General features: G+C 22.1%; 4 protein-coding genes across 4 annotated transcripts; 3 read left to right on the top strand and 1 right to left on the bottom strand.

Moving 5' to 3' along the window:
- Positions 1-539: 539 nt before the first annotated feature.
- On the bottom strand, positions 540-3,411 carry LOC127278993 (NADH dehydrogenase [ubiquinone] 1 alpha subcomplex subunit 6). The gene is made up of 3 exons (XM_051301018.1): positions 3,120-3,411; positions 2,556-2,671; positions 540-834 (listed from the first exon to the last, which is right to left on the bottom strand). The coding sequence occupies exons 1-3, from the start codon at positions 3,241-3,243 to the stop codon at positions 706-708; spliced, it is 369 nt and encodes a 122-aa protein (XP_051156975.1). The 5' UTR covers positions 3,244-3,411; the 3' UTR covers positions 540-705.
- A 279-nt stretch (positions 3,412-3,690) lies between these two features.
- On the top strand, positions 3,691-9,930 carry LOC127278991 (60S ribosomal protein L22-like). Its single transcript, XM_051301016.1, has 4 exons — positions 3,691-3,761; positions 6,263-6,403; positions 7,879-8,000; positions 9,697-9,930. Exons 1-4 carry the CDS (start codon positions 3,708-3,710, stop codon positions 9,842-9,844), a joined length of 465 nt encoding a protein of 154 aa, XP_051156973.1. The 5' UTR covers positions 3,691-3,707; the 3' UTR covers positions 9,845-9,930.
- Positions 9,931-10,197: 267 nt separating this feature from the next.
- Positions 10,198-12,682, top strand: LOC127278992 (60S ribosomal protein L22-like). Its single transcript, XM_051301017.1, has 4 exons — positions 10,198-10,287; positions 10,754-10,894; positions 12,149-12,270; positions 12,485-12,682. The coding sequence occupies exons 1-4, from the start codon at positions 10,279-10,281 to the stop codon at positions 12,630-12,632; spliced, it is 420 nt and encodes a 139-aa protein (XP_051156974.1). The 5' UTR covers positions 10,198-10,278; the 3' UTR covers positions 12,633-12,682.
- Positions 12,683-13,924: 1,242 nt separating this feature from the next.
- Positions 13,925-17,346, top strand: LOC127278994 (gamma-aminobutyric acid receptor-associated protein). The gene is made up of 3 exons (XM_051301019.1): positions 13,925-14,252; positions 15,500-15,697; positions 17,197-17,346. The coding sequence occupies exons 1-3, from the start codon at positions 14,163-14,165 to the stop codon at positions 17,260-17,262; spliced, it is 354 nt and encodes a 117-aa protein (XP_051156976.1). The 5' UTR covers positions 13,925-14,162; the 3' UTR covers positions 17,263-17,346.
- The last annotated feature ends 372 nt before the right edge of the window (positions 17,347-17,718 follow it).

The following is a 17,718-nucleotide window of genomic DNA, read 5'->3' as shown; positions in this document are numbered from 1 at the left end:
ATTTTTGAAACTTTTTTTTTATCTATTGTACTAATGAATAAAAAAAATTACAATTTTATTTTGTAAAATAAATCGAAGAAGTCGCCATTTATTAAAATAAGTCGAAAAAAGTAGCATTTAAGAAAAAGTCGAATAAATAAAATCCAAGGCCTGTAAATGAAAAAATGATTTCTAATTGCCTTATCGAGGTTCTATTAAACATAAGAACAAGATTTCAGCACCTCTTGTTTTTTTTAAATTCAAAATAAAAAATGGTGAAAAACACACCTTTTTAAAAAAGAAAAAACAGAAATAGACGTGCCTAGAATTTACCTCTGCAAATTTGTATTGTGCATAAAAAATCTTACGAAAGTGATAAGAATTATTTTAGTGGCAAAATTATTGTTATTTTTCAAAAAATTAAAAAAAAAAGCAATGTATTTTTGCTTTATTTTTCCCTATATAAAAAATATTTGGTATAAATTTACACTGTTTTCTTTATATTAATTTAGCATTTAATAAATTTATTTTGAATTGAATATTAAAAAATTTGTTTAACATTTAATTTTCAAATACCTAAAGAATTTATTTATACGATTAATATAACACGCTGATTATACGAGTTTTAAAAACATAATTTACATTTTAATGCTATATATATATAGTTATTTATAAACTGTACAGTTTTGCTAAATGTATAGACTAGATTTTATTAATAAAAGTACATTAATCGTGACCTGAAAGAAATTTCGATAGAAAATCTGTTGGTTTTGGTTCCACTGTATCTTTAAAGAAAAACATTAAACCACCTGCATTTTTAAATTTACCAACTGTTTCTTTTAACTCCATTTGACCCTGAAAGAATATTTTATTTCAATATAATTTTTTGTCAAATTTTATTTTAAATATATTAAAGTTATGAAATTTTTACAAATTTTTTTTTTTAAACAAATTATAACAAAAAATATATAATATTTACCTTGAAAAAATTTGAAGTAAATTTTTTTATATTGATATTTAATATTGAATTCTAATTAATTAGAATAGAATAAAATTTATTCACTGATGCAACTTATAAATAATAACAAAGAATATATCGAGACATATTTATGTTTTACATTGAAAAGTGCTTTTTTCATTAAATTTCATATAAAATTAAAAATTGAAACATGGATTTTAATTATTTTTAATTTAAAAATTTACTAAACACTTTATTATACATATAATTATTAAATTATTTTAAGTTGTAATTACAGGGTGTCTAACAACTGCCAGGAAAAAAATTCCCTTACTTTTCACTGACCTAAATTACATTAAAAAATTTTTATTTTGATCAAATAAAATTAATTTTGATACAATTAAATCATTATCCACTAATTTCATATGTATTTGAACTAAATAAATAATGCTTCGTAAAAAATAAAATATTTAAGTGAAATAAATAAACTAATTGGAGACGTATAAATATTCTCAACATTTAATTTAAAAGAATTTTTACTGCGTCAAATCTTAAATTATCAAATTTTTATTTAGTAAAATTATATATAGCAGATTTTCTAGTATATTGAATTTCAATTTAACGGAATTTATGTCAAGAAAAATGGAATAAAGAACAATTTTTTTAACAAAATTGTTATTTCAATAAATTTCGATTTATCAAAATATTTACTTAACAGAATTGTCATTGAATAAATCCACAATTAAAAGAATTACTATTTAACAAAATTCTTAATTAACAAAGTTTTTATTAAAGAAAATTTTAATTCAAACTAATTCTTATTTAACAGAATTCTCATTTAAGAAAAATTCTACCTAGTTCTTTTTTTTGTCAATTTTTATAGACATAAATTTCGTTAAATTGAAATTATATTAATTTAAAATTTTAAAAAAGCATTAGAAAAAAAGCTTTATAAGAGTTCTGCTAAATAGAAATTCTTTTAAATGGAATTTTAGTTAAATGTAAATTCTTCGATATGAAAATTTTGCATAATATAAAATCCACTTTATATAATTTTGCTAAATAGAAATTCGATAATTTAATATTCGACGCTGTAAAAATTTTTATAAGTTAAATGTGGGTATTAGCATTAAATAATAAATTATTCGTATTAATGAATAATTTACTTTATTTGAAGTTGAACCGATAAAATAAAATTGTATCAAGTAATTTTTATTTATATTAAAAAAGCAAATATTTCGCTGAAAAAAATTAATTAATTGTTATCCAAGTTTAAAAAATCATTTATTAGATTCAATAAATAGTAGTAAATAATTATTTACTTAATGAATATAAGATATATCATATGCTTAATAATTGAGTGTGAAGGCCAACTTTTTAATTTGCATTTGCTTTAGGAAAAAAGTAAAAAAAAAATTTTGAAACTAATAGTTACTTTAATTTATTTATAAAAAATTCCAGAATATAAAAGAAATTCCCTGACTTTTCCCTGATTGTTAGATACCCTGAATTATAGTAAAATTAGATGAAAATAATTAATATTTAAAACTAATTAAAAGTAAAATTAACAAAATTAAATATCATTAAGAATAAAGAAAATAATTTACAATTTTATTACCTTAATAACCAGCATATCGATAATTCTAATATCCTTAACATTCGCATGTTTCATAAATTCTTCTCGAAGTTTTTGTCTACATTCCTTTTGATTTTTTGGAATATCATAATCCATTACTGTAAAATAATTGAAATTGTTAAAAAACAATGTAATAATTGAAATAAAAAACTAGTTTCCATTGAATTAAAAAACAAAAATTTAACTTTACATTAAAGAAACTAACTAAAAATTGTTGTAACTTTCCATGAAAATAAAATCAAAAACAATATTTTTTGTTTCTTATTGTGAAAAATAATATTCCAAAATTACGAAACGTAAATATTCAACAATTAGTTTACATAACGAACTAAAAATAATTCACACAATCTTTGTTTAAAAAAGTATTAAAGAATTAATAAACAAATTGTATATTAAAATTTATAACTATATGACAATAAAATTATTATTTTTTTTTTTTTTATTAAAATGTCGAATGAAATATCAAAATACATTTCGAGGTTAGAAATTTTATGATAACTTATTTCACTGTATAAACTGTGTAAACTGTATAAAATTCATACTTACATATGTGAGGTATTTGACGATACCATGTTTTATATAACTGAATTACTCTTCTTCGAGCTTGTTCATTATTTATAGATAAAATTGGTTTCACTTGACGAGTAACAGACTGGACCGATGAAGCCATCTTGAAAACTACAAACTATTGACAAGAAGAATTGTTTTTTTTTTATCTTTTTGCAATAATATTGATTCCATGATTAGAAAATTTTACACTAAAATTTTATTTTTATTATTAAAAATATTAAATTTAGTTGACGATAATCAAATATTGAAAAAAAGTTTCTTTTTGCATATAAATAAAATCAAAATGTTCCGCTTTAATGTTGTCGACACTGTTAATCTAGCGACCATTGTCAATCAGAATATTGTGATTGTCATTTGTTCTTTGATAATTAATTTGATTTTCTCTAAAAATATGTCCGATAAGATTACATTTTTTGTAAATTATTTAATCTATTTGTTCTCTACATATTTTAAATTATTAAATCAATCACATATTTTTGGATTAAAAATTCAAAATTTGACGCGCTTTATGTTGGCTAACCTGCTGTGATTATGAAACGCCATCTGTCAAACTATAATTGGCGCATGCGCAATTTTTTAAAGTTCTTTCGTCTAGTTTTTCGCATAAGAATGGCTGTGGTAAGAAAATTATTTTATTTTCTTTGTTTATTTATAAATTTATTTTATAAAAAAAAATTATAGTTTACGTAAACTTTAATCTACTTTTTATGGAGTTTACAAAAATATATTTGCATCTTCAAAAGTATTGCTATTATTTTAAAAGATTTGGCACATTCAAAGTGTGATGGAGTTTGTTACTTTTTGACATGTGTGCACTTAGCACACGTGACTAGTTTCTTTTTATTATATTTTATAAAAATTTGCAACAATAAATTATGTTGCGCGAAATGACAGTTAGTTACGGTTGTTATGATTTTTTAATTTGTTCAAATAAAAATGGTTTAATTAAATAGAATGGAAATTATATATTCTAACCTCACTTTCTATAAATTGATTTGATGTTTAAAACCTTAAAACTAAAATATGGTTAATTTCACTTCACATTAAAATGCATTATTTTTTTTTTTGGCGCGTAAATAAATAATTATCGCATAATAAGGTATAATTTTAATTTTTTGTTCAAAATTCTATACATATAAAAAATTTATAATGTATTTAATTGGGAATCTTCTGCAATTCAATTTCACAAAAATTTCATTTTAAAATTTCTTGACATTCAATTATTTCTAAAAATCTTCAATATAGGCCTCGAATTTTACGACTTTTTTCGACTTATCTTAATAAAATGCGACTTTTTTTTACTATTTTTACTATTTTTGAATTAAAATTTTTATGAAATTTAATAATTGTTTATAATTTTAAAAAAATTAGCAAATAAAATTACCAAAAATTTTTAATTCAAAATCACTTGAAATTTATTAATTTCAATAAAAATAATTTCAATTATTTTTAATGATTTTTATAATATTCTTCGAAAATTTAATTATCTGAAAGAATTTTTCAATTAAAAACTTTTGGAATTCAATTTTTTTATGTGATTTCTAATAAATTCTTCATCAACAAAAATCACTAAAAATTTCTCGTATTATAATTATTATTGTCTGAAATTTAACACAATCTTTTGAAATTCAATTATTTTCAAAAATTTTCAATTTAAAAGCTTCTAAAATTTTCTATCTAAAATTTTTTGAAATTTAATTATTTCAATTATTATATTGTATTTTTGTCTGCAATTTCTAATAAATTTTTTAGTGAATTCATTAAAAATTAAAAATTACATGAAGTTCAATCAATTTCAAAAATAAAAATTGTAAATCTTTGAAAATTCAATTATTTTTAAAAAATTTTATATAAAATTATTTGATAAATTATTTTTAGTTCTGTAAAATTTAATTATTGTCTGAAAATTAACAAAATCTTTTGAAATTCAATTACTTCTAAAAATTACAAATTTAACTCTTCCACAATTATTATTTAAAAAATATTTTTATTTAAAAATCTGTAAAAGTTGATTAAGTATTGTCTGAAATTTTTTTGACTATCAAAACTAAAAACTATGACAAAATTTTAAATTCGAATAAATTGCATAAACAAGACTTCAAAAAATTATAAAAATGGAACTTTAAGAAGTTGTTTAAAAATTTGTCCTACTTAAATAAAATTTTGAAAATTTTTCTTACAATCAGTTTGATTCTGAAATATTCAAAATGAATTTTCTTGATAATATTTATTATAGAATTATTCTCATTACAGAATTAATAAAATATTATTATTTTTATTTTATTTTGCTACTATCAGCTTTGCTTAAATTAGTTTATAACTAAAAACTTTTATTTTCTAATTTTGTTACCAATTTTTCTACTTCCTTTTCATTAAGTTTAATTATTTTTCTTTTGTACTTATTTTATTTACTCATGTTTGGTCCATTTGGACCACGGGAGCTGTGTATGTAAATAAATAAATAAATAAAATGAATTTAATATCTTGCAACATTAGTTATTTAAAGTAAAATAGTCATTAATCATTTTTTTGGAATATAAATCGACTAAAACAACTTTTTTTGTGCCTTAAAGTCGATCCGAGGCCTGTGAATATGTAACTCTTTCAAAATTCAATTATTTTTAAAATTATCTAAAATTTTTCGCTAAATTAATAATTTTCAATAATATTAATCAATTTGTTTCAATTCAAATAATTTTTATCCAGTTCTAAAATTCAATTATTTTAAACATTTTTAGGTAAAAATTCTCCCTTTTCCCAAATGAAGTATCTTATTTTTAAAAAGTGGCTGAAACTTTTTTCAACCATTTCAACTTTAAATTTTGACAAAATTCTGAATTCGAAAATAATTTACATAATTCAGACTTGAAAAAATTTTTATAGAAAGTAACTCATATTTTTTTATTAAAAATATTTGAAATTTATGAAAATTTTTCAGTTTGATTTTGAATTATGTATTATCTAAATAAAATTTCTTGATAAACTAAAACAATATTTTTTGCTCCTCAAAGTCGATCCGATGCCTGAAATAGCATTAATTGTTTTGTATATTTATTTTCATATTTTCTAAATTACTCATTAAATTTTGTAAATTAATGTTTTTGTTTTTTTTTCAATAGACCAAGGTCCAGAAAGCTAAAGCCCCTGTGGGCAAAAAAAATGTCCTTCGTGGCAAGGGACAGAAAAAGAAGGTTAGCTTGAAGTTCTCAATCGACTGTACTCATCCGGTCGAGGACAATATTATGGATGTTGGAAGCTTTGTAAGTAATTTAAATTTAATATTTGGGTTAGTCCACTGGCTTTCGTCTAATAGTGGTTGCGACCAAATTTTTAAAAAATTAAAAAAAAAAAATCCCTTTAAAAATATTAAATATCAAAAGTAGGAGGTTCACAATGTGATTTTGTAACCTTAAATTTTTCAATTTTTTTAAAAACGCTATTATTAAAAAACTATAAAAAATTAGATGTTGGAACTCACCAAAAACATAAATCACTTTATTCTGCACAGAGGAACGAAAGAATTATTGCAAAAATTTATTATTTTTGGATGATATACGATTTTTAAAAAAATTTTATTTAAATATTCTCAACATTTTTATTTGCTTATAACTTTTTTGTCGGTGCTCCGAAAAAATTGAGGTTTTGCATAAAGATTTTTTATAATATTCTTTACCTTCTATTAAAATCTTACGAAGGTGTTTTGCTTCGTTTTGAAGATATTAATTTTAAAAAAATTTTATTTAAAAAGGTTAATTAAAAGACTTGAAGTTAACTAACCAAATTCAAACTGCTCCATTGTTTTTAAAAATATATTAAAATGTAGCGATTTGAAATAATTGGTCAGTTAACTTCAAGTCTTTTAATTAACCTTTTTGAATACAAAATTTTGAAAATTAATATCTCCAAGACGAAGCAAAACACCATCGTAAGATTTTAATAGAAGGTAAAGAATATTATAAAAAATCTTTGTGCAAAACCTCAATTTTTTCGGAGCACCGACAAAAAAGTTATAAGTAAATAAAAATCTTGAGAATATTTAAATAAAATTTTGTTAAAATCGTATATCATCGAAAAATAATAAATTTTTGCAATAATTATTTCGTTCCTCTGTGCAGAATAAAGTGATTTATGTTTTTGGTGAGTTCCAACATCTAATTTTTTATAGTTTTTTAATAATAGCGTTTTTAAAAAAATTGAAAAATTTAAGGTTACAAAATCACATTGTGAACCTCCTACTTTTGATATTTAATATTTTTAAAGGGATTTTTTTTTTTAATTTTTTAAAAATTTGGTCGCAACCACTATTAGACGAAAGTCAGTGAACTGACCCATTTCTTTTATAAAAACCCTTTTTCAATATAAAATTTTAACGTTTTATTTGAGATGGAAAAAAAATTTTCTGGCTAAATTTATAAATTTAGTGAAATAAAATAACGAGTAATTAAAAGTATAGAAAAAAAAGATTTAATCACAAATTGAAGTATTATTATTATAATTAAAATTTACTTTTAATCAGAAAACAAAATTTAAAAAACTATTTTTTTACGTAAAAACAATTGATACATTATTTAAAGAATTATGTAAACAAATTATATTCAAAGATGAAAAATATATTTGCGCTTATGAAAAAAAAAATTCTTGTTTTTAACAACAATTTGTTCGATATCTCTTTAGTATTACTTTTTGCGATAGGGAAAAAAAGTGAATATCTTGAAATTTTTGTTCTTTTTTTTAGGAAAAATATTTAAAAGAAAAAATCAAAATTGATGGAAAAACAGGAAACTTGGGCAAAGTTGTTACCGTTGAAAAATCCAAACAAACAATTTTGGTTAACTCCGACGTTGATCTTTCTAAAAGGTGGGTGTCAATATTTTTAATTCTATAAAAGCAATTTGTTTTCTTTATTTTTATTGTCTTTAAATATTTTTCAATGATAAATATTATTTTTACTAAGATATTTTCGTTTTATATTAAATATAATGTATATTTTTATTTGTTTTTTTTGTCTTTTTTTATATTACGCTATGGCACTAATTATAATTTATTTTATTACTAATTGGTATGAATTTATGTCAATTATTTTAAAAGGAACTTTTTCGATTTTTTTTTAAATACAACTTCAGGGTAACCAGCGGTCAGGGAAATTTTTTAGTCAGTGAAAAGTCAGGGAATTTGATTCAAAAACAGGGAACTTTTTAAAAATTTGCCAAAAATGAACATTTTTATGAATTTTTTAAATTTTCTGGTGCAAGAAAAAGTGAATAAAGCTAAATAAATAAAATATTTTTTATTATCTTAATACTTTAATAATTTATACTTTTCATTTTTTTAATATTAAATATTTATTAAAGAAAAATTGGAAAAAGTCAGGGAATTTTTTTTTGTATTTTTTGCTGGACACCCTGAACTGTTTTACGACTTATTTTACAAAATAAAATTGAAAATTGATTTATTAAATTAAAAACAAAATACCTTTGACAATTTTTAGCAAAAACTGTAGCTATTTAAAAATTTAGTTATTTTATAAATTCGAATCTAATAACTCTGCAGAATTAATAATTTTCAATAATTAATTTTAAAAAGATTCTTCGAAAAATGAATTATTTAAAACATTTATCCATTAAAAATTCTCTAAAATTCAATTATTGCCTAAAATGTTTTTTAAAAAAGTCTTCAAAAATTCAAATTTAGACAAATTTTCAATTAAAAATCTCCTGAAATATGATTAATTCTATTAATCTAGACTGTAACCCTTCAGAAATTAAATTATTATGTAAATTTATATTTAAAATTAATTGCAAAGTTAATCATTTCCAATAATTTTTTTTTGTGCTTTAAAGTCGATCCAAGGCCTTTTATATGAAAAATTCTTTAAAAAAAAAAACCCTATTTGAAAATTAAAACCCATGAAGTTTTTTCATAGTTTTTTGTTATTGTTGTTTTACTTTCATATACAACAATGTACGGTTCATGAACTTTTAATTTCTGAGACGTTTGAGGAATAATTTCCTCAACTGGTGCAGTGGTTGTCTTTCAAAAATTAGCTCCTCGTAGGTACATTTAATTTAAAAAGGATTTTTCTCTCAACTCGGATGGAAACGGAAAAATCGAAAAAAATACCAATTATCCTGAAATGTTGTACTTTCATTTACAAACAAGAAATTGAAAATTCATTACGATAAACGACGTCAGAAAGTAAAATAAGAATTTTTTTTGTAACCTTTAGGTGCTGCTCCAGACGGTAAATTTCAGTACTAAGCAAATATTTATACTCTTCCTATTTTACTTTCTGTCGTTTTATATGTGAATAAATCTTTAATTTCTTGGAGGCAAATGAAAGTACACAAACTCAGGATAGCTGGTATTTTTTCCGATTTTGCCATTTCTGTCCGAATTGGGAGAATAATATTTTTGAAATTAAATGTACCTCATTTTTTTAAAGACAACCACTGCCTGCCATTAAGGAACACTGTTAAAGGATGAAAATCACGCTAAATATTATAATTAACAGAGATATTTTTACCCAATAAAATAACATTGTTTTTCTTTATAGGTATCTCAAATATCTTACTAAAAGATACTTGAAAAAGAACAAGCTTCGTGACTGGTTGAGAGTAGTTTCAAAAGATAAAGACTCCTATCAGCTTCGTTATTTCGCTATTAATTCTCAGGATGATGAAGATGATGATGATGCAGAATAAATGTAAATTTACGATCAATACATTAATACATGTATTTATATCTGTTTAATGAAGAAGAGCAAAATATTTGTATATATATACTTATTTGTATATATTTCATAAATATATTTTGAATTAAATATTTAAAAAATTTGTTTTACATTTAATTTTCAAATAAAGAATTTATATTATTATTCCAGTTTTTAAAAACCCAATTTACATTCTAATGGTAAGTACACATTCAAAATTATTTATTCAATTATTAATTTAATTGAAAATTTTTAACGATTACTTAGAAACAATTTTTGAATTATAAAACTGTCCTTATAAAAATTCAAAATTTGCCGCGTTATAAGGTGGCTACATTGATAAATGTTTCTAGCGCCATCTATCAAATTAGAATTGGCGCATGCGCTCTTCTGGTAAAATTCTTTCGTTCGGTTTTCTCGTTAAAAATGGTTGCGGTAAGATTATGCTTTCTTAAAAATTATTCAATTTTCTTTATTTATTGACTTATTTTATAAAGAAAATTTTTATATTCACTTAAAATTTAATATACTTTTTATTTAATTTACACAAGTATGTTTGTAATTTCAAAAAGATGGTTATATCAAAAGTGGATTGTTTTTGTCATACCTGAGTGATGAAGTTACATATTTTAATTATTTAAAATATTGTGTTAAATTTGTGATATTAAATTATTTTACGTGAAATGATAATTGTGGTTATTTAGTGTTAATTTGTGTAAATAGAAATTATTTAATTAATGACAATAGAAATTGTCTTTTCTAACCTCACTTTTTATTGAACACGCATTGTTGATAGCTGTCACGTCTCAAATACTCCAAAGATACTTTTGTTTTAATATTTTTCTAAATTACTCATTAAATTTTGTTAATTAATGTTTGTGTTTTTTTTTTGTTTCAATAGACCAAGGTCCAAAAAGCTAAGGCCCCTGTGGGCAAAAAACATGCCCTTCGTGGCAAAGGCCAGAAAAAGAAGGTTTGCTTGAAGTTCTCAATCGACTGTACACATCCGGTCGAGGACAATATTATGGATGTTGCTAGCTTTGTAAGTAATTTGAATTTTTTAAATTTTATATTTTTTATACATCTTTTTTCATTATAAATTTTCGATGTTTTGATTTTTTTTTTAAGTAAAAAATATGTTTTCGAACATAAATTGGGCAATGAATTTTACTCTTTTTTTATTTTTATTTGAAAGTTGAGATTTTTTTCAATAAAACTTAGAAATATTTCAATTGAGTGAAAAAATATGAAATAAATAATTGAATTAATGATTGTTGAAATGTATACATAGTATAATTATTCGAGAATGTAAAACTAAAATACTGGCTAAAAGTATTAAAAATTACAAGAACTACAATTCTTTTCTTTTTTTTCAATATTTTTTTCTATATTTAAACATTAGAATTTTCATTTTATGGATTTAAATTTGTCATAATTATTTTTGAGCCGAATTTTTATTTGTTCGAATTAGTATTTTGCAGAATTTTCATCAAAACGATTTTTTATATTACAAAATTTTTATATCGCCGAAAATTAACTTCACAGAATTTTTGTTCGAATTTATATTTGTCAGAATTTTTATTTACTCGAATTTTCATTTACAGTAGGACTCCGGAAAAATCATTTAACAGAATTTCTAATTGATAGAATTTTCATTTGTTCGAAATTGCAAACGGCCGAACAAACAATCGACAGAAAGATTTCGGCGCGAATTTTAAAATCAATCAATCAAAAATTATCCATAAAATTGTGATTAGTTGATTTTAAAATTCGCGCCGTAATCTTTCTGTCGATTGTTTGTTCGGCTGTTTGCAATTTCGAACAAATGAAAATTCTATCAATTAGAAATTCTGTTAAATGATTTTTCGGTTAAGTAAAAATTCTGTAGTATGAAAAATCGGTTAATATGGAAATTATATCAAATAATAATTCGAAAAAATGAAAATTTATCTGAAAGAAAATTCTATGCAATGAAATTCTACCCAATAAAAATTCTTTAAAATGCCTATTATATTAAATAAAAATTTGAACTAATAAAAATTCTGTAAAGTGAATTTTCGGTTATATAAAAATTCTGTAATATAGAAAATCGGTTTGATGAAAATTCTACAAAATACTAATTCGAACAAATAAAAATTCGGTTCAAAAATAATTATGACAAATGTAATTCCATAAAATGAGAATTTTAATTTGTTTAATGTGTTTTAAAACACTTTTTTTCTTTTCGTGTGTGCTTTGAGGGTTGATACTTTTTTTTGTATACCTATTCTCATGAAATTTTTCTATTTTTTTTTAGGAGAAATATTTACAAGAGAGGATCAAAGTTAACGGGAAAACCGGCAACTTTGGAAATAATGTTTCTATTGAGAGAAACAAGATGAAAATCACCGTGTCAAGTGATATTGATTTTTCTAAACGGTGGGTATCGATCTATTTAATATAAAATTTACTTTATTTCTTTATTATTATTAATTTTAAAGTAAATATTTAAGGTGTTAAAAATTTGAAATTTAAAAAAAAATTTAATTTAAACTAATTTTCTTCTTTTTTTTTTATTAAAGTATAAAAATTACGCAAAATGCCATAATTTAGAGCGATATTTGCACCTAATGAGTTAAAACTGTTTTTATAGTTATCTCAAGTACCTTACAAAAAGATATTTGAAAAAGAATAAGCTTCGTGATTGGTTAAGAGTTGTCTGCAAAGATCGGGAGACATACGAATTGAGGTACTTCCAAATCAATAGCCAGGAGGATGAAGATGATGAAGATGCAGAATAAATTAAAAAAATGTAAATTTATGATTTTCAATAAAATTACATTTTTCTTTATTTTCTGTATTTGTTTATTTAGCTCCCTTAACCAAATGTTTGAAAAATTGTAATTTTTTGCAAAAAATTACTAGATGAAATAATTTATAAAATATACATACAAACACTAAATTGAATTTAAAATTTGCTTATTTGTTGAAAAATATTTTCTATTTTTTTAAAAATAAAAACAAAAAATTCTTGACAGAGAATCATGACGATTTAAGGACGTTTATCCATGGGAATGCAGACCTTTAGAAAAAATAATTAATTAATACTTAAATGATTAAAATAATATTATTAATTGTACTTTCTGAAAGATGAGATTACAATTTTTAAGAAAAAAATTTGAAACCTATAAAATTTATTTGTTTACATAGAATTTGCATAAGAATAACATTTTTTTGTTATGTCGCTTCTACAGAATTTTTTAAAAATGATTCGATTTCATTGTAATATTGCTTATTTTCTTCAAAAAAATGATTCTCTACAATTTCACCGTGGGTATTTTTAATATTAGAATAATCAAATTTAATAAACATTCTACTTTTAATGTAAAGACAAAAAACTCGGCTATTAAAGGGATAAACTAATTTATTATAATAAAATTTAATTTGAATTTCTACATTTTCCCGCCAATTTGACTATAGCAGTAAATTATTCACTTCAATTGATATGTCAATTAAAAAAAGAAAATTATTTTTTTCCTCATCTTAAAAAAAATTATCTGCGTAAATAATAAAAATTATGCAGAAAATTCGCATTTTATAAATTTAATTTTTTGACCTAGGCACCTTAAAGTAAAAATACAGTCCTGATTAGAAAAATTATTTTTATATTTTCATTTCACCGCTTTACACACAAATAAATATTATTTTAGCAAAAAAAAAAAAATTATTCCTGATAACAAAAATTCATGAAATCTGACTTTATGGTGTATCGAGAATGATGGTTTCTTTTTTTTTTTTTTAAATCAAAACAGATGATTCATGTAACCTCGTACTACACATTTACGTCACGGCGTAGTAATATCATTTTCGTCACATGTTATTTTGTTATTAATGAAAATAAATAATTTCTCGCTATTATTCTATATGGATAAAAATTGTTTATAGTTCAATAAAGTTTGTAAAATATATAAAAATTATTGTTATATAAAAATTTTCGTGAAATTTATAATAAATTTAGATGCGCAAACGGGATTATTTTTTGCTTGTTAATGCGCATTTGTCATGTTGTTCTACGATCGTTCATCCACCCATCTCGCGCATAAGAGAGCACTTACTTTTTGACACACACACACACAACTGCGATTGGTGATTGTTGTTGTGACAGGAAAAACAGACGAGAAACTGTTAATTATAATATAATACTTGAAGCGCGCATTTATTTCGTTTAGTTGAAAAAGAAAAACATTAGTGCCTGAAACGTCAAATTTTGTGTTTGTTGAGAAACAAATTTTGTGTAAAGCGCTTTTGCCTTAGTGCTCAGCGCTGATAAAATGAAGTTCCAGTACAAGGAGGAACATTCATTTGAAAAAAGGAAGGCCGAGGGAGAGAAAATTCGACGAAAATATCCCGATAGGGTTCCTGTGAGTGTTTTTCAAATATGTAAATACCTTCTAAATAGTCAGTTTGTAAATTGTTCATTTGAGATATTATTTCTTTTATTTGTATCAAAGTTCGATTTCTTTTTTTTTTTGTTCTTTATCAAGAGTGTATAGGAGCTGATGAAAGGTAAATTCCGACCGAATGGAATAATCCAAGGTCGTTTCATGTTTTTGCGTCGTACGACCTACCGTAAGGTTTTTGTATATAGTAAATCAAATTCTGTAATGACATCCGAATAAAATTGTTATTTTATTCACAGTATAGGTCGTTGACATTTCTCTGCAGTGCGCATCCTTATTATCGATCTTATTTTTTTTTTCATTCTTACATTATATATGATGGCTCGAAGAAATGTTCAACACTATACACGTCAAAATCATTTATATTTCGATCCACGGATGTCATTGTTTATTCAGTTATTATTTTCAATGAGCCGAGTATTATTTAGCATTATTATGATTGGAAGAAAGAAAGTCTAGAGAAAGTATTTTCCTTGGAAAGTTGTCATTTTTGTTTCTGATAATTTATGTTTATTAATAAATTATTCTAAATTAGTAGAGGGAGAGAGGAAAATTTCAAATTTATTTTTTATGTTGATTCTTTAGTGTTTGTTAAATTTTTTTTGTTAATATTTAAGTAGATGTTTATTATTCTTTTGTAAAAAGAATGATGATATACTGCTTTTTCTTATCAATGCGTGAATATTTACAAGAATAATTTGATTATTTCGTCATATATCAAAAAATAAACGCGTAGTTTTTAAATTTATTTCAACTTTAAATTCTTTTAGAAAAATAATTAAAATAATTTTTTATATATTTAACACTAGTATTTTAATTATTTTTTTTTTTATTTTAAACTGACAAAAGAAGTAAAGTTCTCAGCATTTATGGTCAATAATTTAGAAAAAATATATTGTTCATAAACAATTTTATCTCGAAAATGTACTAAAAATAGAAAAAAAAAGTTTTACGTAAAAATTCTGTTTTATTTTTAAACTATAATATTATCGTTAAGTAAAAAAACGGAGTCAAAACAAATTTTTTTTTTTTAATAAAAAAAAATATATTTCATTGAAAGTGTAATTTTATTTTTAAAACAGTTTCAAAAAAATGTGACTTATTAGAAAAGTTACATTTAAAGAAAGAATTAAAATTCAAATGTTATTGTGTATAAATAATAATAATAATAATGATTATCCAAAATCGAAAAATTCTTTATTTTCTAGGTAATTGTCGAGAAAGCGCCAAAGGCAAAAATTAGCGATTTGGATAAGCAGAAATATTTGGTACCATCAGACTTGACTGTGGGTCAATTTTATTTTTTGATTCGCAAACGAATTCATCTTCGTCCTGAGGATGCTCTATTCTTTTTTGTAAACAATATCATTCCGCCAACAAGTGCCACGATGGGTTCGTTATATCAGGTAATAAACATTTTTATTATTTTTTTTATTTTTTTTTATTTTTTTTTTATATCGAAACAAAAAGTATTTAAAGACTGAAATTTTCTTTTGTAATATATTTTTTGAAATTAAAGCCCTTTTCTCAATTTGAAATAATAACTATTTCCTTGCATCTTGGCCACATTCCATATTGCATAACATTAGCCTTGTCATTGCATACTAATATAAGTTTTACAAAACACGTCACTGTTAGAATTCAACGTTAAATTTCTGTTAATTTTTTTTTCTTTCAATTTTTTCATTATTATTATTACATATGTTTTATTAATTATAATATATATTATATTTATAATAATAATAATTATTATTATTTTTATTTTTATTATATTTTTATATATCTACAATATTTATCAATTAATAATATTGGGTCAATCCATTATATTTCACCTAAAGTCGTTACGGCCTATTTTTTTTGAAAAATCTTATAATTCGGAGGCTTATATATAACTTATTTTAATAAGATGCGATTTTTTCAAATTTTTTTTTAGATTTTTTACACAAAAAAAATACATCTTTTTTAGTATACAATGCAGATCTTCTTTATGTATTCTTTAAGTTCAATTATTTATCAAATTTTCAACTAAAATTCTTCTTTAAATTAATTATTTTCAATAATTTTAATGAAATTCTTCACAAATTCAATTATCTTTAACTATTTTTCAATTTAAAATTTTATGTAATTCAATAATTGTTTTAAATAAAAAAAAAATCGGCAAATAAAATTACCAAAAATTTCAATTTAAAAGCTTCTAAAATTTTTCATCTAAAACGTTCTGAAATTTAATAATTTCAACTATAATTCTTCAATTAACTTCAATTATAACTTTTCTATTCAATTATTATAATTATTACTCTAAAATTCAATTATCTGAAAGCATTTTTCAATTAAAAACTTTTAAATTTCAATTTTTTTCTGTAATTTCTAATAAATTCTTCATCAACAGAAATCACCAAAAATTTCAATCAAAAATCACTTGAAGTTCAATTATTAAAAAAAAAAAAACTTGATAAAAAAATATTTAAAAATAATAAAGTGGCAGTGAATTTAAAAAATTTTGCAAAAAAAGGGGATTTTTTGGGTATTTTTTGGGTTGTAGCTAAAAACTAAAAAGGAACAAATAATCGGAATTATTTCTGTGCTTTTTAATTACATTTTTGCGCAGCTATCAAATCAACTGTTTTTCCGTGCAAATCATTTTTTAAATTCAAATTCTATGGTAAATGTATTAAATTTTAATAAATAATATTATCAAAAAATTAATTGTACGGATATAAAACATTATAACGGATTATAAGATTTTTCCAAAACTAAGTTCAAAACTACTTTTGATTAAATATAATGGATTGACCCTATTAAAAAATATAAAATTTTCTAATTAAAATTCAACATTAAATCTGTTGAATTTCATGATTTTTAATTATTTTGGTTTAAATTTAATGAAATTTTTTTTTTCTCACAGGAACACCATGAAGAGGACTTTTTCCTTTATATAGCGTATAGCGATGAAAATGTGTACGGGCACTAATTAATTCGAAAAATTTTATTTTCGACAATTATCTTCATTCAATATATGGAAATAAAAGAAGAAACAAACAAAACAAAAAAAAAACAGTTACTGATGTCGACAATTTTAGTTTTTGCTCGTAGTTAAATTTAAACTACGAGCATGAACTTTATCCAACATTAGAAATTAAATATTAAAAAACAAAAAACAAAAAAAAGCAAATTAAAAAGTTAGAAAATATAAAATGGATAAAAACAATAAAAAAAAATCGTCAGGCATATTCGTCAAATATGACAAATTTGGTTTTTTTTTAAATTTTGTTTTTTCCTAACAATATTTAAAATCACACTTCACAGCATATATTATTTTTCAAAAAGACAAAAAAAAATGTATTTTCTTAAAAATATTTTCGTGAAAGTATATATTTACTTTAAAAATTAAAAAATAAAGTAAATTTAATTACAGTGTTTTCGGATT

Source organism: Leptopilina boulardi, unplaced genomic scaffold (genome assembly GCF_019393585.1).
Source record: "Leptopilina boulardi isolate dan_hultmark-lab unplaced genomic scaffold, ZJU_Lbou_2.1 LbouV2_213, whole genome shotgun sequence".
NCBI classification, from domain to species: domain Eukaryota; kingdom Metazoa; phylum Arthropoda; class Insecta; order Hymenoptera; family Figitidae; genus Leptopilina; species Leptopilina boulardi.
Note: the sequence above shows the minus strand (reverse complement) of the source record. Positions and strands in the feature narration are given on the sequence as shown.

Excerpts from the sequence above, each read along its gene's own strand:
- LOC127278993 (XM_051301018.1), bottom strand. The coding sequence starts at position 3,243 with ATGGCTTCATCGGTCCAGTCTGTTACTCGTCAAGTGAAACCAATTTTA. Across the intron at positions 2,672-3,119 it reads TCGTCAAATACCTCACATAT|TAATGGATTATGATATTCCA; the intron begins GTAAGTATGAAT and ends ATTATTTTACAG. Across the intron at positions 835-2,555 it reads TCGATATGCTGGTTATTAAG|GGTCAAATGGAGTTAAAAGA; the intron begins GTAATAAAATTG and ends ATATTCTTTCAG.
- LOC127278991 (XM_051301016.1), top strand. The coding sequence starts at position 3,708 with ATGCGCAATTTTTTAAAGTTCTTTCGTCTAGTTTTTCGCATAAGAATG. Across the intron at positions 6,404-7,878 it reads TTATGGATGTTGGAAGCTTT|GAAAAATATTTAAAAGAAAA; the intron begins GTAAGTAATTTA and ends TCTTTTTTTTAG. Across the intron at positions 8,001-9,696 it reads GACGTTGATCTTTCTAAAAG|GTATCTCAAATATCTTACTA; the intron begins GTGGGTGTCAAT and ends TTTTCTTTATAG.
- LOC127278992 (XM_051301017.1), top strand. Across the intron at positions 10,895-12,148 it reads TTATGGATGTTGCTAGCTTT|GAGAAATATTTACAAGAGAG; the intron begins GTAAGTAATTTG and ends ATTTTTTTTTAG. Across the intron at positions 12,271-12,484 it reads GATATTGATTTTTCTAAACG|TTATCTCAAGTACCTTACAA; the intron begins GTGGGTATCGAT and ends CTGTTTTTATAG.
- LOC127278994 (XM_051301019.1), top strand. The coding sequence starts at position 14,163 with ATGAAGTTCCAGTACAAGGAGGAACATTCATTTGAAAAAAGGAAGGCC. Across the intron at positions 14,253-15,499 it reads AATATCCCGATAGGGTTCCT|GTAATTGTCGAGAAAGCGCC; the intron begins GTGAGTGTTTTT and ends TTTATTTTCTAG. Across the intron at positions 15,698-17,196 it reads CGATGGGTTCGTTATATCAG|GAACACCATGAAGAGGACTT; the intron begins GTAATAAACATT and ends TTTTTCTCACAG.